Below are 22,570 nucleotides of genomic sequence, written 5' to 3' on the forward strand. Positions count from 1 at the left end.
AATGGTCTTGACATTTTTTCCTATATACTAGTCTACAATATATATTCTCTGACCACAGTTGTTGCTCCTAGTACAAGAGGCCGTATGAACAAATTTGAATTTACATTGCCTATAAATGCTGGAAAATCAATTTGAAATGTTGCCCTGTTGGTTTTCTTCATCGGATTTTGAATGATTCTTCCTACACATTCTTCTGTAAAACTTGGACCCCCTGTTGCGATCCCAAGAGCATGATTTGAACAAACATAATTCTACACTACACAACTACTTATATATGAATACGACTCTTCTTGAGATTTTTTCCTATGTATTCCTATGCAAAACTTTGGACTTCCTATTGTGGCCTCACACTACCATAAGAGGTCATGATTTGAACAACTACCTGTATAAACATAGCTGCATACTTTTCACCACAAACTAAGATCATATTCCTGATTTTAGATGATTTTGATAGGGTCAAAACACTTAGAGAGAAGGATGACATTATCTACAAGACTTTAGAGTGACGTTACGGCTGCAAAATGTGTGCTTTTTCAGTCATATTTACCCAATACATCATTAAGAAATAAGGTATAAAGTTGATCTAAACAGTTTAAGAAACAGGAATATTCTCTTTTAAAACAAAATTAACATAATTAGAATCTGCTGGAAATCCAAGGGTTGTACAAACCAAAACAATCTTAAATCTGTTTATTTGTACCATGTGAATTCTGAATGACATGTGTCTAAACTGTAGAGTTTACAATTATAATGGAATATGAGGTTACAGCAATTCTCAGAAGCAAAATATCATAAATTTTCTGATAAACTATTAATCGTGAACTTTTTGAACTGTTTTCAGACTAATTTTAAAGAATTATAAGTACAAATATCAATGTTTTGTGTACTGGGGTCCGAAAAGGGAAAATCAACCAAATCGAACGTTATCACGACAAAAATATTTTCAGGACAGTTCCATAAGAATTTGCACTTTAAATAGCAATAATATTTATATATCATAGATGTATTATTATGTTGAGTAAACACTGCTCTTTCTTTCTTTGAAAGCGATGGAGAAATGATAACGTGCATCAACAAACCTTTCGAGAAAAACCTTCACAAGCCCTGCGCGAGTCTTGCTCATTCAATGGTTAAATTAATTCCCAACTAAAATTTGGTCAGGAAATTTGCATTTTGAAGCTCTATTTTCGTTTTTTTCTTTTGTTGACTTTGTCAAGGTAGCAGGCTTACCGGGCTACCATCTTTTACCATGCTGTATTGTTTATGATAAGTATGCATGCCTGAGTAGCATGGAATGTGGAGCCCCTGTTGCGATGTATATATTTATGGTCCATAAATAATTATTAATTTTAATAATAAAAATTATTTAATTATAAAACTTGTAATTTCCAAAAGTTTATACATTTAGTTGTAAAAAAAAATTTCAATTCCTATTAGAAAATGTTATCAAGTCCTTATTTTTTATGAGATGCGCCATATTGTCTCTAAGTTTGTGACAGAAAAACATGAGAAGCACCTAATGCGTAGCTAATATTTTTTGAAAAATTGCTGCATGATGCTTAGATGGTGATCATGAATTACGACTGACTGCACCTGAATCAGAATATGAACCCAGCAATTTAAAGTCAATGCATTACATCTTAAAAGCAACATATTTTTTGGGGGGTGGGGGAGGGAAGAATATTTTCAGAAAAAGAAAAAAAACTTTAACAAACACTTTGAATTCCAAGGTACTTTTTTATTTATACACCTTGAATACATACAACTAGATTTTTGCCTTCAAATGGGAATTGCTATCAGCTTTGACAAATAACAAGGAAAATGATGCAAGCATTCTGTTTTCATGTCTACAGTCATTACAAGAAGATTTCATGTTCACATGCTACATAAAGAATAATCATATTACATGTGTCATCACTGTCAAAATCAAACCAATCAACAAAAATTCTCTGGGAATAATAGCCACATCCTTTTTTGGATAAAATCAACCATTACATGCTGGTCTGTGAACTCCAAGAATTCCACATCTGTTTAGTGAAGATAAAACAGTATATAAGTGTGAATTCCATTCTGTATCTTGTTATCAATTACCAAAATAATTGTTTCATATATGCATGTAATCTTGCTTTGATTTTAGGCACCAAACAAAATTCTGTGTATTAACCCAGAATACAAATACATGCACTTACAAAATTTAACTGAAAATTTATAAAGTAAGAAACTATAAACACCACTTTCCACTCACCACTTTATCGGAAGCTTCAGACACCTGCCCCTTCACCTGTGGATTCCACATGTTATTGTTTGGTATTCCATCCCCCACTGGACCAGGAATAAAGCTCTGCTGAGCCATTGAGAACTGACCTCCCCCAGGACCAATACCCTTAGTGTAGTACTCCATACTCATAGAGCTACTCTGCTGGAGAAAGAATAAAGGTAATCAATGATTACAAAGCTCACTTCAATAAATGTAATGCATGTAAAGGACTTAAGTTTAAATATCAAATGATTGTACAATAAGAATAAAAAATATTTCTATTGATGCGGTGTTTCAGTTAAACATTCAGTAAATGTAGCATTGGAAGGTAACGACAGTAGAGTATATCCTTATATTATTTACAAATATTATCTATGAGAAGATACTGTATCTGAAGCATTTTAGTAGTAAGTATCTCTAGATGCAACATCCCTGCAGGTGTGACTTATAGTTTCTGGAGAAATGAAACTGCTCCAGACTTGAAACTTCAAGACTGAAGCAAAAGTGGGAGGAGGGGTGATTTCGCAAAAAGCTTATCTAACTTTGATGTGAGCTATACAATTTAAAAAGGAAATAAATACCAATAATCAAATTCTATTCATTATACCCTAATTTTCAGCATGGTTGTAGTATTCCATGTACATATACTTAAAGCTTACATTCAGAACTTTGTCCATTTGTTGGTCAGACATGTCTCTCCCTTCCAAAAAATCTGTATGATTTTTAAGAGAAGCCTCACTGGAGGTGATTGCAGGGGAACTGTTGTCATGTATAGAGGAAGCTGTACTCACAGGCCCCCATTGCATGCTTAGTTCTAAAATCAGACAGGTTAGTAACCTTAAATGTGATTCAGATTATTCATTACATAGATGCAGTAAACAATTATGGTTTTTCAGATTAAATCATTTCAATGATTGCAAGTTCTGACAGCAGAAAAGAGTCACTTCATCTTTTTGTACTATATATGTATATAGGAAACTGCTTATATACAGATAAACCTTGTTATCTCGAACTCAATGGGACCAAGAAAAAATTTGAGATATCCATATATTTGAGATATGATATCAAGGGTAAAATACATAAAGAATAAGTGGTTGGGACCTCAATCACTTTGACATATCCATGATATTCGAGATATCAGTGTTGGAGATACAGAAGTTCAACTGTATTATAAAAGATAAAAAATGTTCCAACAGAAAAAATTGCTTTTAATTTCTTAATTTGGAACAATGCAAAAACATACCATTGGCAATGTTCCAGAAAGCTGGACTGTAGTCATTAGCGGTAGACATGGTAGGTGCTGGAATGGGGCCAGGGGCACGTCGCTGCGCCCTCTCTCCTCCAATAGGACCCATTGGTCGCTCTCCTCCTATAGGTCCTACAGGTCTCCTATCCTCTGTCTTGATCTGGTCAGACAATTGGGGGGACACAGTGAGGGGTGATGCAGCAGGAGGTGGGGGACCAATAGGACCAGGGGAATTCCCATCTGCAACAAGATTGTATTCATTTAGTTTTACTTTAATAATATGCAACACACAAGTCATAATCAGATGTGCATTGGTTATAGTTCATATAAGTTAAATGTCAGATGAAATGTGCAGTGAAATGCATGAGGGGTTGGGATAAATGATAAACAAGGACAAAATGAAATGAAAATGGGAATGCCAAGCAAATGATGATGCCACTGAGAAATTTACCTCTTGGCATCCCACCCATTAATGGAGCACTACTGGGTCGCCCTTGTGTAAGAGGAGAGAAGGGACGTGGTGGAACAGGAGGTTGTCCTGGTACACCCAGGCCTGAGGGGACAGTGTTGCCACTTGTTGGGACCCCCACTGATGGGGATGATCCTGCAGGAGGCTGAGCCTGTCCACTTGCCACAAACTGATGGATCAAGTTGGCAAATTCCTGCTGTGATATCATCCCTGGTGACAACAAGTTAGGTCCTGGGCCACCTAATCAAATTCAAATTTCAAATGGAGTTATTGTAAGGTTCCAATTTAGGAAAATTTTAACCTTGAGTGATATCACAAGACCTAATAATATAGATTTTGTGAGACATCCCAAAAATAATTAAATTACCCAAATTTTGCAGCTGCTGAGCCAGTGCCTGTTGGTACAGAAGATATCCCATAGCCAAGTTGTTAGGTGGCATGTTTCCTCCTGGGTGATTTGGTGGAGCTCCTGCTTGGCGTGAAGTGAAATCTGGAGCATTTGGATTGAGTGTACTCTCAATCTTTGGCAGAGTCATAGGTTGAGATGGTGTTGAATATTCCTCTTTCTGACCAGCTGTAGATGAAATGTGACCAGGATCAATACTAGCATTTGTCTGATTTCGTGGGGACATGTTAGTATTAGGTGTAGATGTACTAGATCTTGGAGACATTGATGGGGATTGATTGGGCATACCAGTGCGGAACATTCTACTATCGATTTCATTCATCATCTGAGGTGGCATTTGCATTCCTTTAAATCTCATTTCCATTTCCTGTGGGGATGGGTTTCTGACAGGTCTGAATCCAGGAGCTTTGGCCTGAAGTTGAGGATCAACTTTTGTTGGAGCTAAATCTGATGCAGCACTAGAAGTGGTGAGACTGCCAATCACTCCTGCTGCTGCAACACTGGCAAAATTCATCCTCTCAGAGGCATCATCCTTTTTCAAGAGCTGATCAGCAACATTGCTGAATAAATTATTAAAAGGTGAAAAGGATCCAGCATGAGAATTAGGTGGCAGAAATTGTCCATTTGGCCCTATTACGGTTGGAGCAGTAGGTCCGTTCTGCTGTCCACTTATTATAGGCAATGGTTGTGGATCCTGTTTGTGACTTCCTGGTCGCTGAAGTACCTTGACATTCCCTGGAACAGGTGGTCGTATCTGTACTGGCTTGTTTGGCAATGGCTGTTTACTGATATCAGGTTTAATGGTAAAAACAGGGGAACCTGAGGTTGTCACTTTAGAGGTAGAAGAAGCCAGAGTATAAGAAACTGATGTGTTACTACAGGTACTGAGTGGTACTCCAAACCCTCCTCTATTCTTTGTTTCATTAGGAAACAGTTGGCGAGTGACATTTTTCTCTGGGTTGGTCTGCACTAGTTGGATTGATGAAGTCTGTTTTGGTTGATTCCTCCTTGGGGATGGAACAGGTGGTTGTGCTGGTGGACCACCCCACACCATTGAACTAGGAACAGAGCTACTGACGGTTGTTTGGGATCGAGCACTGCTTGACTGATTTTGACCACGAGGACCCATATTTCTGGTGTTAGAGGATGTCTTTGTGCTGGAAGATGATGTCTGGCCATGTGTTGTTGCTGGAGGCAACACAGTCTCGGGAATAAAGAACATGGACTGGTCTTTAGTGCTGGTCTTGTTCTTATTTTTAGGTAGAAGTTCCAGCAAATCCTTGTCTGGATCTGCTACCAGAGCAGAGATGAGGGTATGAGCCTGCTTGGTTCCTTCCACAGTGCCCCTACAATGACAGGAAGTGATTAGTGTGTAATTGATTAATTTTAATTACACCTCAATACGAGTTTTCACGGCATAACAGCTCTTTTTTCTTCAAAAGTTGAGCTAACCTGATGGTAATGACCCTCTCTCCAGATCCACGTTGTTTCTCTACTTCAATATGTGCCCCTGAAACCTCTCTTATAGCATTGATATTACAACCCCCTCGACCAATTACACGACTGATGGCAGATGAGGGCACTTGCACTTTCTTGGACTTGCAGGAGACTGGTCTGCAAAAGAGTTATTCCAATATAACTACTGCAATGCACAATTATAAATGCGTTTTGATTTACACTGAAGAGGTTGCAGTTACCTTCTGACGACCTCTTTCCATCCCTCTTCCTTCTTTTGACCTTTCTTTGGGCTTGCTATCACAGGAGTTGACTTCACATGAAGGCTGTGAACAGAGGGTGTCACATTTTCACCATTCTGTTTGTTGACATGCAACACATGGTCTGACTTATCACTGTAAATAAGAAATTGTTTTCTTGCCTTTACAAAGAAAGCAAAGAAAGAACTGGAATCATTTTACAGAGTGCTTTAGATAAGAATTTCTTTTAGAACACAGTATACTTACGGCTTGGTTTTCTCCACATTCTTTCTTAGTTTCTCCACTTCTCTATCACTGATTTTCAAGCTCGCTGGAAGAGTACCAAAGTCATCCAAATCCCCAATACCTGCAACAAGAAACATAATCATAATCTTCAACCCTGTAATTCAGTAAATCAATTCTTTTTTTCTATATTTCTAAAGCAAATTAGCATTTTAATATAATAAAAGAGTTTCAGAGTAGCAAATCCAACTTACCAGATCCAAATGCTGATGAAGCTGAGTTATCCCCCTTTTTCTTCCTGTTCACACTCTCCTGTCCAGTTGAGTGGTTGGAAGTGGTAGTGGTACTAAGAGTCCTGGTGGTAGTGACTGGTACAGGGACATTCTCTACATCTGATACTCTCTCTTTCTCTTTGCGATTTCTCTTGTTCTTTCTAGATTCCGTTGAACTTATGGTAGACGTTTCAACAATGCGATTGTTATTCTTGTTCCTCCCTGATTTGCTGTAAGTTGGTTCACTGGCAGTTGGTAACAAAGTGCCTGAAAAGTAAGGTTATTTAAGATTAATACAAAATGTTAGCATTTAAGATCCATGTACATGTATATGACGAAGTTCTATTAAATTTGTTAGTATTTAACATACATGTACATGTATATAATGTAGTTCTTACAAAATATTATTATTTAAGACACAAGTACATGTATATGTATATACAGTGTATATACATGTAGTTCTAGAAAAGTTTTCATCAAATTAATAAGAACAGATCCTTAATATGTAATTTACCCATGGTCGACACAACAGTGGCAGTTGGGGGAGTCATTGGGATCCTTTCATCAAGATCTAATTTTTCTTCCTTTTCTGGATGGTAATGGTCATCCTCACAATTTTCTGGTTCTGGTGTAGAGTTCTTACTATTGCTGTTTGTGCTGAACAAAATACAATTGTAAATGTTTGAATCTCTGATACATATGTATTACAGACTCAATCTTTATCAGAAACTTAAGAGCATATGCAATCATTACTATAGTGTATATGAATCATCTTTTAATACTTACTCCTCTTCTTCCTCCTCTGGATCTTTGACATCTTTCTCCTGTTGTTTTTCCTTCTTTTTCTTCTTCTTTCTCTCTCTCTTTTTGGCAGCCGCTGCTTTCTTGTTTTCCTCATGTTGTCTCTCCTTGTCCAACTCCTCCAGTAAAATGTTGGCATTTTTAAAGGCCTCTGCTGCTTGTCGATCTTTAGCACTTACAATGATCTCCATGCACTGTTGACATTTCTTCTGTAGTTCCTATAAGGAAATGTCATTTTATTAATCATCAGGGAAAAAAAGAGTCTGTTAATAATTCTTTAGCAATTTGACTTATTCTAAAATAAATGAAAACTATCTGCATGCATTTTCACACTAGTATAAATAGATCTGTTGTACCTTATCAGACACAGTAGCAATATATCTGGACAGCTCTTGATCCGATGGAAATTGGTTTACATGCTTCACCATCCACTTGCTAACCTTCACATGACCTTTACGAAACGATGACATTAAGCAGGAGACCTTACGATTGTCTTGACTGTCAATATCAGCTCCTGCTGATACCAATAACTGAACAACATCTAAATGACCTCCTGAAACACAACACAGACGTGTAAATATTGAATATCAAGTCCTTCATTAATGAAACTACACATAGATTTATTCATCAATTCTAAATAGTATAGCATCACATTTCTATACTTACCATTGCACGCAAGCCAAAGAGGAGAGTTCCCCTTCTTGTTCTTCACATCTACTGCAGCATTCCTAAAATGTAATCCAGATATATAGGTACATGTACATGCAAGTTTCATTTCAATCATTGTTTTTCAATGGGTACAAATAATTTTCACTGAAACTCTTTTCAATCAGTGTTTTTAATGGGTACAAATAATTTTACAAACCTTGACAAAAGGAGTTCTACAAATCTGTAATGTCCTTTGTCTGCGGCAATAGTCAGAGCAGTGTCCCTTGAGGAAGGAACAGGAGGGGCGTTGACATCAGCCCCTTTATCCAGCAACACTCTACCAACTTCCACATAGCCTCCTGAGGCTGCCTCCATCAGTGGGGTTAGACCAGTCTGAAGTGTGAACAATGACAATAAATTTTTACAGTGTTTAAAAAAAAATTAGAAAAAACAAATTTAATAGCACTAGTCAATGTCAATGTTTAAATCCATAAAACATGCAATACTAACCTTAGCCCTGTGTTCAATATTGGCTTTTCTATCTACCAGTAGACTCACTACTTCATGTCTACCTTGGAAACAGGCCAAGGTCAAAGCTGTGTTTCTGTTTGTCTCAATCTGAAGATGGTAAGTTGATAATAATGCAAACGTTTTCCTCACATTTACATGTGTAATTCTAATGTCCATATAAAAATGATGCTTACCTGTGCATTGATGTCACTTCCCATGTCCAGTAAGAGCTTCACTGCTGCTGTGTGTCCATTCATTGCCGCCAACATTAAAGGAGAAATGCCTAGTTTACTTCCAGTCCTAGAAAAAATTATAGGCACATAACATATAACAAGAATATTTAGCGATCATCTAATTTTGGCATTATTAGTGATGGTTTTGTCAATGCTGAAATGAAGTATTGCTAATAATTCAAGCACAAATACAGTATAATAAATATACTTATCCCAAAATCACTAAAAATTAACTACACTAATATATTTGGCCACTTTTGGATAAAATTGTTAACTTTGTCTATTGCTAAAATAACCTGTTAGTAGTAATTCACTATAATAGAAACAACTACAAGTTTGAAGAAATCCCAATTCAAGACCTCATATTACCTGGAATTGATTTCTGCTCCATGAGACAGGAGAAGTTTGATGATGTTTACATATCCTCCCGAGGCAGCCAGACTTAGAGGGGTATAATCTGAGACATTCCTGTGTTCCTTGTTGGCACCCTTCGAAAGCAACAGCTCAACCACCTGTTACAAAATAGCACAATTTGTCATTACCTGGAAATCAATTCCATCAAAAATCAAACCAGCATTTCATAATACAGTGTTCTTCTCTTACCTCATATCTACCACCAGAGCAAGCCAGAGAGAGTGGAGTGTCTTTTGTTCTCTCTGACTGAGCCTCCATATCTGCTCCTGATTCCAACAAGATTTCAACAACATCAACATGACCTGCTGTTGCAGCCAGAATCAATGGAGTGAAACCTGAAATTCCATCATTCAGTGTAAATTGAAGCTGTTATTATTCAACTCCTGCATCAATTGTTCTTCAGCAAATCAAATGTCAAATGATGTATATTTTATGCAGAATATGTAAAACATTATTACATGTACCTTTTTTGTCCCTATGCTCAATGTCTGCTCCTTTTGATAACAGGAGGTTGACAAGCTCCGAGTGTCCCCCATGACAGGCTAATGTCAATGCTGTGTCATGATTGCTCTCCGTTTGGGAGTCTAGATCTGGGGTACAGAGTGGGGAGATGCTCTGAGGTGAGGCTGGAGAGGGATTTGGGGTAAGTGGTGTGGAAGGTGGGGGAGTTATGGTCTCAATACCCTGCATGTTCCCATTGCCTGTCGCCTGTTGTTGATTGGTGTACAGATGTCGCTTGGTGCGAGCATTCTTTTGTACCTGGGCTGTTTGAGGCGGTGCAGGTTGTGGAGGTTTGATCTGCTGTTGTAACTGCTGTGTCAATATCTGAGCTTGTTGCTGCTGCTGCAGAAGTTGCTGTTGTTGCTGCTGAGTCATTGGCTGTGGTGGCTGAATCAGCTGAAGGGGTTGCTGGATCATGGGTTGCTGTGCAAACTGTTGTTGTGGGATCTGCTGGGGTATCTGTTGACAGGACATAGAAGGATTGGTTATCTGGGGTTGGAAGGTTTGTTGAGACAACATAGTAAGTAGGTGTTCTTGTTGCTCTGGAGTCAGTTGTAATTGAGGGAGCTGTGGAAACTGGATGGTTTGTTGTTGGGATTGATTCTGCTGTTGCTGGGGATTTTGTTGTTGCTGTTGTAGTTGCAACTGTTGCTGTTGTTGATGACGAAGAACAATATTCTGGATTTGTTGTCTGTAAGTTGCCAGAGCCACAGCAGAGTTGTTGTTGGCTGGAGACTGGATACCAGCTGATGATTGAGCAACTTGCTGGTTGGACTGGTTTCCTGAAATAAGAGATATCAGATACTGTATATTGAAGCTGATCTTCTGAATATCACTTTCCCTAAAAGAAAAAAATAATGAGTCCTGAGAATGACTCGGAGAAAAAGCATAATGCATTTCACAACTGACCTTTGTTCTGATCTCCAGGTAGCATGTTCGAAGGAGCTGAGGTTGCAGTTGGTGTGGTAGGAGCACTGGAACTAGGAGTTTTTACTCTGTTGCCTCCCTTACCATTGGCTCCACGTTTTGGGGTATTTCCGTTATTGCGCGGCCAGTCTTTACTCTCCTTTGGTGTGCTGGCTTCAGATGAAGCTGGTGAGGGCAGACTCATGGGCTGACTAGAAGATGCTGGTAACAGATTGGAATCATACGGTATGTTTGGGAATACAATCTGGCCGCTAGCTGCAACATCCGCTGGTAAGAGACTTGTAACTTGTTTGTCAAGGTCATTGGAGGGCTGAGGGCTGGCTGGCGATTCACCCTCTACCTTTTCCTCTGAGGACGACCCCTCTGCACTGTTCTCTTCCTGTTTTATTTTGACTTGTACTTCCAGAGTTCGCTGTAGAACTTTAGCCCCTTGTTGCAGGACATGCTGCAGGTGCTGCTGTTGTTGCTGCTGCTCAAGCTGATGCTGAGCACTCAAGAACAACTGCGCCTGTGCCTTCTCCTGCAATTCTTTCTCGACCTTCTGTAGCTCATGAAGAATCTGCTGCTTCCTAAGGATCTGTTCCTCTCTCGTTGCTGAGGTGCTATCTAATTCTTTTGCCATAACGTTATTAATGATTGCCTCTAATCTTTCACTGGCCTTGACATCCAGAGATTCATCTGGTAGATTCCCCATGTCCCCATACTGTGGGGGTGTTGGTGTACTGTCCCCAGGCTGAGGGGTGACGGCTGGGGGAGGGGGTGGTGGTGGTATATTTGTGGTTTTGCTGGGTTTACTTGAACCGTCACCCCCACTGTTGTTATGGTTTCTTTTCCCTACAGATTTCTGCATGTTTTTCCACACCTGGTCAGGATTTCTCAGGGGAAGATTAGCATCCTTCTCACTAGCCTTCTTTATCACATTTTGTGCAGCTAGCAAATAAAAAGATTTACAATTTCATCATCTTTATGATACCTGGAATTTTTCTTTTATACTCCAAAAAATTCTTAGATATTCATGCAAGTTGTTTCTACCTGTTTGGAGAGAGGTAATGTTATTCTGAGCAGGCGAAGAATTGGGATCACTTGGAGGAACAATGTTTCCCAGGCCCTGCACAGGTACACGTGACTGCAACACATAATACAACCCAATAAATATACTTATCACCAAAAATGTGTACTTTCAGCAACTAAGAAAATATAACATTTGAAAAGAAAGAATCCAATTATATATTTTTTGACTAGAATCAGAGGAATACCTCAGGAATGTTGCTCTCTGATGGTACAAGGGCAGATTCAGGGGAATTCATAAGTACTCTGTTTGGATACTCCAACAAAAGCTTGACAACCTGTGTATGCCCACCTTTGGCAGCCTCAATGATCATTGTAGACCCATCCTAAAAAGGGAAAAAAAGGTCCATTGATATGTGTGACAAAGATCTGGAATATCACTTGCATATACAATGTACTTCAATGTTATACTTTTTGGGGATTTCTAACATGAACTTATGCCTTGCCTTCAGTTTGTGGGCTGGGTCAGCTCCATGGGCCAGGAGGAGTTCAACAACAGCCAGATGTCCACCAGCACAGGCAAGAGAAAGGACAGTGTGGTCATTGGTGGAAGTTGCACGGTTCACATCAGCTCCTACAAAATGATTGCCAATATGTATTTTTTAAATCACACAACAATAAAAAAAAATTATCAAAGTGCTCCCTCTACAAATACATATAGAGTGTACACTACCTTTGCTGATGAGAAATTGCACTGTACAGAGATAGCCAGCCCTTGCAGCTTTCATCAGTGGTGTTCTGCCTCCCTCCGACTCATGTTCCTGTGTGAAACATTCATAAATAAATCAGATCATCAAAACAATGCAATTTGACTGAATATTGCAAAAATCATTACATACCAGTTCAGCTCCATGCTCCAGAAGAGCCTCTGCAACATCGGTGTGACCATTTTCACAAGCATATGTCAAAGCTGTGTCTCCAGTCCCAGTGGTAGCATGGACGTTTGCACCTAGAGACATAAATCCTCTCATTAATCTCTTCCAATAAAGTATATATTCATCTCTGTACATCTTTTTAAATTGATGGATAATCATAAATAAATGCCAAGACCAACCTGCTTTCAAGAGATACCGCACAAGATCTAGATGTCCTTCTTGTGCAGCCTCCATCAATGGAGTGCTACAGCCCAGCTCTATGTTTGCCCCTGCTTTAATCAAGAAGTCTGCCACTTCTAGAAATCCCCCACAGCAAGCCAGGGTTAATCCTGTTTCCTGGGTCTCCTCTGTCTGAGCATTAATGTAAGCTCCTGTAATAGAAGGAAACATTTCCTTTAAATTACATGTACATGTACTTCTAAAAAACTTTCACTTGTTCCCTTCTTTAAATCTGAAATCTGAAATCAATACATCAAACAGATGGTATGGTTTAATTGTCTAATGAGGCTGGAAATTGACTGGTAATATGTATTCTTGAACTCATTTGCCAGACATTACTCACCATTTGCCAGAAGTAATCCAACCATTTCCTCATGACCCTCTCTAGCAGCCTCCATTAGAGGAGTGTATCCCTCATCATTCACCTCCTCTAGATTAGCTCCTCTTTCGATCAGCAGGGCTGCCAAATCAACATGGCCTCCACAGGCTGCCAGAGTGAGGGGAGACTCAAAGCTGTCAGCTGGCATATTGACCTACAATACAAAACATGATTCTCTATCACATCATGATAGTTCTTTATTTTCAGTAATATTTCATACCGCATGGAATTGATTGATATGGATCCACCACTGACCTGGGCACCACTGTCCAGCAGAAGCCGTGCCACTTCTACATGTCCATCCATTGAAGCTTCCATTAATGCTGTGTGCATTTCATCTGTCTTGTGCTCTTGATCTGCCCCTGCTTCCAGCAAAAACTTCACCATTTCTAAATGCCCTGTTAACATGCATTACATCTTATATAATTTCTCCAAACATACATGTAGATAAAAACTACTCATTTCACAGAACATAAGTTTAAGCAGTATTCAAAAGCTATACAAACTTACCTTTATAACAAGCTAAGGTGAGAGCACTCTCCTTAAATTCATTAGAGTGGGTGTTGATTCCTGCCCCAGCAGCTAGGAGAATTCTGGCCACACCTACATGTCCCGCACTGGCTGACTCCATTAATGGGGTGTGTCCATTCTCGTTGTGCTGTTCAACATTGGCTCCGGCCTCTATCAATTCTTGCACTACATCTTCAAACCCACCACATGCTGCATAGTGCAGAGGGGTGTTGCCTAGACGAGTAAATATGGATTACAGGAATCAATTTAGATATTAATACATGTAGAAATGATTAAATTTAAGCCAGATTTTGGCATCAAAATACGGTACCTGCAGAGGACTGTGCATTGACATCTGCATCATGAGTGATGAGAAGTTTAACAATGTCCACATATCCCCCACTGGCAGCTTCCATTAGAGGGGTACAGTCTCCCTTGATCCCTCTGTCTTCTACATTAGCCTTCATTGCCAATAAGACCTGTAAAACAATTCACTTCATTGCTTACATGTGAAATAAGCTAAAAAGGAAATTTGTAAAATAAACATTTATTTTCTGCACAATTAAACTGGATGTGAAAGTTTACAGTTCTTTTCCTAAAACTTTCAGAGATATTACATCCAGCATTAGATTCAAAACTTACTTGAGCCAGTTCATAATAACCAGCTGAACACGCTAGTGAAAGTAAGCTTTCTCCTTCTTCAGTGGTCTCATGAACACTTCCTCCCTCGTGTAACAGTTTACGGACTGTTGGTACGTCCCCATCACTGCAAGCTTCAGCCAGGGACCTGGAACTTTAAACAATTATCAATAATATTTAACCCAAGGGATAGATGATGATTTACATTTAAATTCAAACAGATTCGCTTTGATATCTTTATTTAAGATATTTTCTCCGACTTAACATGAAAAAAAAAATTTCATATCCATTGGATCAAACATATACAATTCATTTATGAATTGATCGGGAAATGTCCAGAAAAAATCTGATTTTTTCTGGACATTTCCCGATCAATTCATAAATGAATTGTATATGTTTGATCCAATGGATATGAAATTTTTTTTTTATGTTAAAGTATGACAATCTTTGACTGTAAGTGTAGATAAGTACCCCTCTGCTCCTGTTAATTGTCCCTGCTGCTCTGCTCTCATTCTGTGTAGGGCTTGAGCTGCTTCATCTAGCGCACAACTGACCGAGGATGTTAGTTTCCTTAATACTTCAGGGTCAGTCAGAGCTTTTCCATCAGCTGTTGATAGCTTTCCTATGCCTGAAGATAAACCTGTGGTTTTTATACTAATAGGTAACAGAAGAAGCTTCGAAAAGTGTATGTTTATCATCTTTTATATGAACACTGTATACAAAGTATCTACCTTTTAAAAATTTGGACCACACAGTAAAATATTATTTCACTCCACTTTTTAATTCCATAACTGTTTTCCTACTGTAGAGTTATATGCCTTATGTAAAATGAGCTCAATTTTAAAGTCCCTCAAGTCTCGAGATGAAAACAAGACAAAATTGGTTAAAAAAAAAAATCTTGACAAATTTATTTTACTTTCATTCAATCTCTTTGAATAACATATTGCTGCATTACTTTACTTTATAACAATGAACATACTATGGTGCCTATCCAGTACAGTAAGTAGCAGTATTGACAAATCAATCGTAATGATTACCTGCTGCCTCCAATAAGGCCTCAAGTCGGGCGTGTGTTTCAGGGTCTATTGAAGGGATGTTTGATGCCTCTATTCCTTCTGTTGGTAAAAGAAATTTTGGTTCAATATCCTGGTCTTCTTCATCGATGTCATGATCCATTATAAAGGAACCAACCTAGATGAGAGATAAAAATCATGTATGAAGTCTGTCAGTAAACCATGCTATAGATATGTTTTGTTATAGAATCTGGAAGAATAAATGAAAATGATATCAAATTATATCCACTGAATGTAATGATTAGATCTATCTCCCTGCAAGGTATTGGTACATCATAATTTGTCTCCAGGGAAAGTGCAATAGATATTCAAAAGTGAAGATATTTGTAACTTGAAAACTAATTTTGGAACTATAAATAATTTTTCATTTTAATATCATCCTGCCATTCCTATATTATTTTATTGGTCAAATAAAAGGTTATCACAGTCTAATGATGAAGAAAATGATTTTGAAATTAAAAAAAAAAAAGGCATCTGATATTGTTCATGTCTTTCAAATTGTTTATGGATCATATATTAACTTTTACTTTACATGCATCTTGATCAAGAAAAGACAGAGTTAAACATCTTTTCCCTATGAATACTCCATTTCTGACATAAATCAAAACTGTATTGAGATCAGAATCAAAAAGAGTCATATACAATAATTTGGCATCCATTTCCATTTTGTAAAGAATCAGAACAGAAAGCGACACAATTTTAGCGTTTCCAAGTGTTACAAGTACAAAATTGTTTTTAACCTGTCCAAACATAACAGAATGAAATATTATGTTTCAATAAGTCAGCTTCATTTTCATTGTTACCTTTTTCTTCATCAAAATCAAATGACTTCTGTTAAAAATGTCAATTCAGAAGTTGTGTTTTTGAGATATAGAAGTCCTAATGTCTAGGTGCTACAACAAAATGAAACTTTGGGGGATGAAGATAAGAGAGGCTACTTCTAGTCAACAATAATTTAAATAATGTCCATTTGAATGGGTTTCCCCTCCCCCCCCCCCCCCCAAAAAAAAATAAACCACTGTATCAATAAATACTCTGCATCAAAAAAAAAAACCATGTGTTTAATGTGCTTCTCAATGAGCAATCCTATGGTGTCAACAGGTCAGGGTGTAGGGGTCACCCAAAATAGAAGTATGCATGAAAGACTTTTTTTTTGCTTTTATGGTGCAGTTTTTCTCTCCTTTCTTTGTCACCCCCTATTGTTTTTTTTCTTAGTTATGATGCCTAGACTGTGTACCTGCCTAATAAGGGGAACCTATACTTGCCAAAGTTTGAAGGTTATGGAAATCCAGAAAAATGCTTTCACAAAAAAACCCTGTGCCTTTTGCTTATCTGAAGATCTATAAAAATAGACAGAATTTTTTAGAACTGATAGAATACAACTTCCTTTCACAATCCATTCTAAATCTGTTACGATATCCTCCCCTGGGGCTAATTGCAAGGGGGGGGGGGGGGTCAGAATCTTGTTTTTGGCCATTATGCATTTTTACACTAAGGCTGTGGAAAGGATATACATGTATAAACATTCATAAAAGATTCATAGTCTTTTTTTTTTTTCATTTGCCAATTACTCCATGTGTATGATATGCACATTATAATATTGAAGGTTTGCTTTATAAAAATGTGCAGTAATACAGTATATAATTAAGAGATGAACTTTAGAGTTTTACACCACATCTGATTTCCTATTCAGATGTCAGTCATTATAAATATGCTAGAAATTAAGATTGTGATTTTTATAATTTTATGCATGATCATGGGCATTCACTATTAATATTAGCTCTTTGGTTTTTTATCAGAATATGTAACAACTGATCTATTTAATGCTATTTGATCTTCTTAATGCTCATGAATCTCTGTTATAACATTTACATCACCAAGACTAATTAATTTTTAGATGTTATTGTGTCTGTTGTATAGAAAAAAAATATTTTTTTTAATTTGAGTTTATTGTGAACATAAAATTAAAAAGACAACCTTAGTTTCAAATACATGTACTATGCCCATTCTTTTTAATCTCCTAAACAAAAAATACTATATATGAACAGACCTGCATCCCCATAACTAATGTTTTCAGTAGTCATCAGTCAGCTAAATTTGATCTTTATGCAGGAAGCATTTTTTACTTTCAATGCACAGAAAATTTGAGATCACATTCATAAAATTATTCATTACTGTTACAGAAAAAATGCCTTGAAAGTTGAAACTGTACCTAATTTACACATGATGATTCTTTGGGCAAAAACTCAACAAGTCAGAAAATATTTTCAAAACTACTTTGCATCTCAATCTAATCTGCCTTGATGTTTGAGAGCATCCATTTGGATATCTATTAATTGTAATTTAATTTAAAATTCTAATTTAAGTCAAAAATCATAAAAATTTAATTATACTCAAATCAGGAGAGTAGGCACATCTGAATGAATCCGTTATTGATGCGCCCTGTTTTTACTTATTTTTGAAGAATTGATTTACTCCTTTAATTTTTATAGTGGCATATTCCGATTCTTCTAATTTGTGAATCGAAAGTAGCCCAAGATGTGGCGAGACGTGTTGTAGATAGCCCAATACCACAAATATTGCAAGTGTCTGACATAATTGTCATCTTCAGATTATGACAACAAGAGATATTGAATTTGTAAAACAATGAATTCTTGTTGTTCATTCTTTAAAACATGGATTGATAGTACCTAATTTTAGAATGAATATCATTTGTTGAAACAATAAAAAATTCCTTATTATATTTCATTGCCATTTTTCCCAAATGAATCGTACCATTTCCAATTGAAAGAAAAGAAAATGCTAAATATACAGTACCTGGCCATAAGCGAGTCATAATTAACTTTTATTTTTCCACTAATATTTTTGGGAAATATTGCAGTGTTATCTGTTGCTTATTTTTTACGACTAAAACACCATAAAAAGGAGATTTTTTTGCAGTTTCTTCACATAATTTCAACCTAATTTTACCTGTGAATATTGTGGGGATATCACCTGTTAAATGCAAAATAAAAAAGTTAAGACTCTAATTTATTAAGAAATCATAGTAATTTGAGTTTAGAAATTTTTGTCTCGACAGTTTCATAAATCATTCTCAATGATTAGTGCACCATTTTGTTTAGTATTTAAGGACAAGAAAATTGAACAATTCTGCATGATTCATTGAAAAAATCATGGAAATTGGGCTAAAATTGACCTCACAATAAGATTTTATAAAAGTAAGTTTTTCAATAAAATATACTGTGAAAATGCAACTATGACTCACTTATGGCCATATACTTATCTTGTGTTTATACCTGCCCTACTTTCAGTTCATATTTTATGACACAAAATCTGAGATTATGGTGTTGCCATGCTTGTTTGATAAAACATCAGAAATCCAAGGGTAAAATTATAAGAAAATATACTTCACTCCAACTGCTACTCACTAAATTCACAATCTACATCTGAATTTACATTTTCTGTGCATATCATCCTGAATATACAAATCATCAAGAAAATTTCAGTCAACACCTCTTTTTATCTCTTTTTCATATTCAATCTACCCTACACTGATCATCAAAACTATAGAAAACTTTCATTTCCCTAAAATGTGATGACAATTATATTACTGTGAAAGAAAGTTGTGGAATGGAAGTCCCAAATGAAATCAATATCATGTGCAAATTAATTTGCATACATTATCCTACATACTTCCATATCTGTGCATTCTATATTTCTGAAATCCTTAGACTACATTGATATTAATCGTATTTTACGTATTTCAGAGAGACAAAATTTGTAGCAAAGGATTATGTGCACTTTCTTGGTGGAAAAATGGTCACATGCTTTTGTCCAATTAGAAACGCAGGTTCCTGACGATAAGTATTTACACATTTTCTGCAAATTACTGACATCAAATTGATTGAGACGTGGACATTAACACGAGACTTACATCAGAAACCTCGTCATCATCACTTATGTCTTGGCCAAATGTTGACTGCGAGGACTGTATGGCTTCGTTTTTCTCTAGCGATGGATACGGTACTGTCTGACTACCTTGCTCGATTTCGACAGTTCTAATGTTTTTATTTGTTGATACATTTTCATCTGAGGTAACATTCTGCATTGTTGCGATCAAACTTATCTCAAAAACATAAAATTATTACGTTTCGTTCGATTCAAACTTGTTCTTGGTGTGCAATTCTCCTCATGCTAAGTTGCCACCTTGACCGCCATTACCAGTGTTCCATTGCAATGTCCCGGATGAACATATGTGCGCAGGAGCAGACAACTAATAAATTTTCCGGAAGCATGCGTGCGATGTGGGAAGTGCGCATTTTTTTAAAATCGAAAAACCAATTTTCAATACACATTTCACTGAAATGCAAATAGTTCAATAAATATTCGTCAATGTTTGGATGAGGCGAACAAATGTCAGACATGTGGCGTCGGCCCAACAACACCTTGGTCCACGGACATTTAGCTCAACGTCACTTCGACCGAAAGGGCTGGGCCCAAGGCTATTGACAAATCGGCCGAAAATTAAAAACTCAGGGGCCTGTTTTACTAAAGAACTTGCGGCTAAGAACAACTTAAGTTGTTTTTAAATTTTTGCCAAATCAATCATTCTGTGTAAAATTGCTAACGTAAAAGTATAGTCCTTCTACATTACTCTTAAAAAAAAACAAAACAAAACATTAATTTAATGATTTTCAATGTAAATAAAAGTTATAAGGAAGTTATAAGCCGAATTCCATTTTTGGTCTTAGTCGTAAGTTCTTTTGTAAAACGGGCCAAAGGCCTGTAGCAACAGCTTCAAAAGGGGACCACCCACCCCCACCCCCACCCCAAAAAAACGTAAACTGACCAAAATTATTTGACAATAAAAAAAGCTAATTTACTGTCCAAATCCTGGAATTTGCCAGTGTTTGGCCTTACAACTTAAAAAAAGTGGGGAGAGGGACCAATAACCCAGCCGCGGCATTCTACGGGCCTGAAAGTAGCCGTCCATCACTATGATAACTTCAACCCAATGTGCAAGTTGGGTAAAATTTTGAATTAAACAAATAATAAAAATAAATCATATGTTGAGCAGAGGTGTCTTGAAATTTCGGCCGAGACGTCGGGCTAGCGCAACGGCCTCAGGCAGTTTTCGTGGTTGACGTGATCATGTCTCTTTATGAGATTTGATCACATGACCAACCACTATTAGTTTTAAAATGATACCTTTTTTCTTAATAAAGTCTAAAAAAAAAAAAAAAAAAAGAACTGGGGGGGGGGGGTGGAGGGTCACTATTGTTCTCCAGGAGGGAGTCAGCCTTCAGGGGGAAGTCTCAAGCTATGTCACTGGTACTGGCAAAATTATATTGGGGGAGGGGCGGATCAAGGTACTTGCATTTCCAATTAAGATACTTTGATTTTAAATATATATCACTGCATGAGTTAAAATTTTAAGGTCATATGTCTTCAAAGTTGAAGATGGTGATTGAATTTACTAGAATTTCTTCATTCTTCAATTTAGTTAAGTAATTACTAATTAGTATTTCAAACGACAGAAAGTGTCTGATATTTTCAAGGTGCTATCTTACATTTTTAAACCAAAAACTGGTCCCATATTTATAAGCTACGATTATTCGATTCGGTCGATTAAGACATTCCCTTGTCCCACCATTTTTTAGGAGGGAAGTACGAAAGAAATGCTTCAAAGATAATGATTATTTTATTTTACTTAGCTTACAGAACTAATAACTAATATCCAGTTCAATATCCCTCTTCAATTGTGTGTGTGTGTGTGGGGGGGGGGGGGGGTTATAGATCCTTTGTCACAAGAGAGATAACTCGCTAATTCATAAATCTTCAACTTACAACTTGTTTCCATTTTCAGTGAAGTTTACTGAAGAACTGCGCCTACCTCCAAGTCAATTTTCAAAAGTTAACATATTTGAATGATTTTTTCATAATTATAGTGATATTTATATGAAGTTTCATAAAACACTAGTTCTTTAAGAAAAGAAAGAGAGATAACTCTATAATTTTGGTAAAACTTGTGTTTTTCACTATAGAAATCAACGGAAAACGGAAAATATTTTTAAAACATCTCCCCCCCCCCCCCCCCGAGAAACAAAAATTCCTTTTTACAGGTAATATAGACTGTCAATTTACAAATTCGTACCAAAGCTTTTTGTGTTTCACAGGGGGGAACATATATCTACAGACAAAAAAGTACAAAAATTCTTATTTTTTCACCAATTTCAAATGAGTTTACAACTAAAACATTGTATTTTATTTATGATATATGCTTAATTTTATATGCTTAAAACATAAGAAAAGATTTAAGGAACATTTATTCATATCCAAGAATATTTTAAAATGTGATGATGCTTCAAAGCCCGATTTCAATGGAAAATATTGTCTACCCCCCTTTTTTAAATTGCTAGAATTAGGGGTAATTAACTATTTAACACTGGTATTAAAATTATCAGTCAATTACCATTGAACTAGTCTTTGCATTCAACAAAGATTTTACGGCCAAAATCATTAGTATTGAATTAAATGGGTTTAAAATGTAGGCGGGAATCGAAAGTTAGCGTGCATAGTCCTTTCATTTCTACCTCCGTCTTCTGTCCCGTTTTACTGAGCAAAAATGCCAAATGCATGGTTATTTTCCCGTAACATGATTAATTCGCATGAACAAGGTGTTCTTCGGTGAATATGAGGCGTCTGAGGGTGTTTTTCTATCTGATAAATGTGAAACAGAAAACTAAAACGAACGACAAAAATCAACAAAAAACATAAACAAAACAGTAAACTAACAAAAGAAATTACCAAAAGGGAAACAAACAGACAAAAGGGGGGGGGGAAGTAGAAGCAAACAAAAACAACAACAAAAGACAAAACAAAGCATCCAATAAACTTAACAAAAATATATTTGTATTTCAGTGATTTAACTAGTTCCTTCAAAACTTCAGTCAGTTACAGGATCGAAAACCCGATCCCCCACCCCCTTCCTCACACGCACACACACTTTAGTTTTGAATTAATACAGCCTGTCCAAAGTTTTGCACATACAAAAAAATCATAATACACTACTACAAACTGTAGTAAAAATCTGCGTTAATTTACTTGTTGTCTAAGATTCGAAGAGTAATCTTGTTTGTGCAAACAAAAACAATATATTACAAAGCATCTTTCAATCGTTTTAATC

At 36.8% G+C, this 22,570-nt stretch overlaps 1 protein-coding gene across 3 annotated transcripts; it reads right to left on the reverse strand.

Annotated features, from left to right (window-relative positions):
• Positions 1-1,717: 1,717 nt before the first annotated feature.
• LOC133204379 (ankyrin repeat domain-containing protein 17-like) lies at positions 1,718-19,601 on the reverse strand. 3 transcript variants are annotated; one of them, XM_061340098.1, is made up of 35 exons: positions 19,319-19,601; positions 15,349-15,502; positions 14,783-14,939; positions 14,315-14,459; positions 14,004-14,151; positions 13,673-13,906; positions 13,418-13,560; positions 13,127-13,316; positions 12,744-12,935; positions 12,529-12,638; positions 12,363-12,450; positions 12,136-12,263; positions 11,878-12,015; positions 11,654-11,747; positions 10,604-11,551; positions 9,658-10,476; positions 9,383-9,528; positions 9,149-9,291; positions 8,741-8,846; positions 8,547-8,654; positions 8,254-8,429; positions 8,055-8,116; positions 7,745-7,941; positions 7,374-7,606; positions 7,102-7,244; positions 6,570-6,854; positions 6,340-6,439; positions 6,076-6,228; positions 5,831-5,992; positions 4,340-5,724; positions 3,955-4,212; positions 3,501-3,743; positions 2,917-3,071; positions 2,246-2,419; positions 1,718-2,027 (listed from the first exon to the last, which is right to left on the reverse strand). In XM_061340098.1, the coding sequence occupies exons 1-35, from the start codon at positions 19,490-19,492 to the stop codon at positions 1,992-1,994; spliced, it is 8,127 nt and encodes a 2,708-aa protein (XP_061196082.1). In that variant the 5' UTR covers positions 19,493-19,601; the 3' UTR covers positions 1,718-1,991. The 3 variants fall into 3 exon arrangements, with proteins under 3 accessions (XP_061196082.1, XP_061196081.1, XP_061196080.1); XM_061340097.1 differs by having other exon boundaries at positions 14,315-14,465; XM_061340096.1 differs by having other exon boundaries at positions 2,246-2,416; positions 14,315-14,465; positions 14,783-14,951.
• Between the last annotated feature and the right edge of the window lie 2,969 nt (positions 19,602-22,570).

This window comes from Saccostrea echinata, unplaced genomic scaffold (assembly GCF_033153115.1).
Source record: "Saccostrea echinata isolate AGI-Se365-2 ecotype Australia unplaced genomic scaffold, CSIRO_AGI_Sech_v1 ptg000053l, whole genome shotgun sequence".
Classification (NCBI taxonomy): Eukaryota; Metazoa; Mollusca; class Bivalvia; order Ostreida; family Ostreidae; genus Saccostrea; species Saccostrea echinata.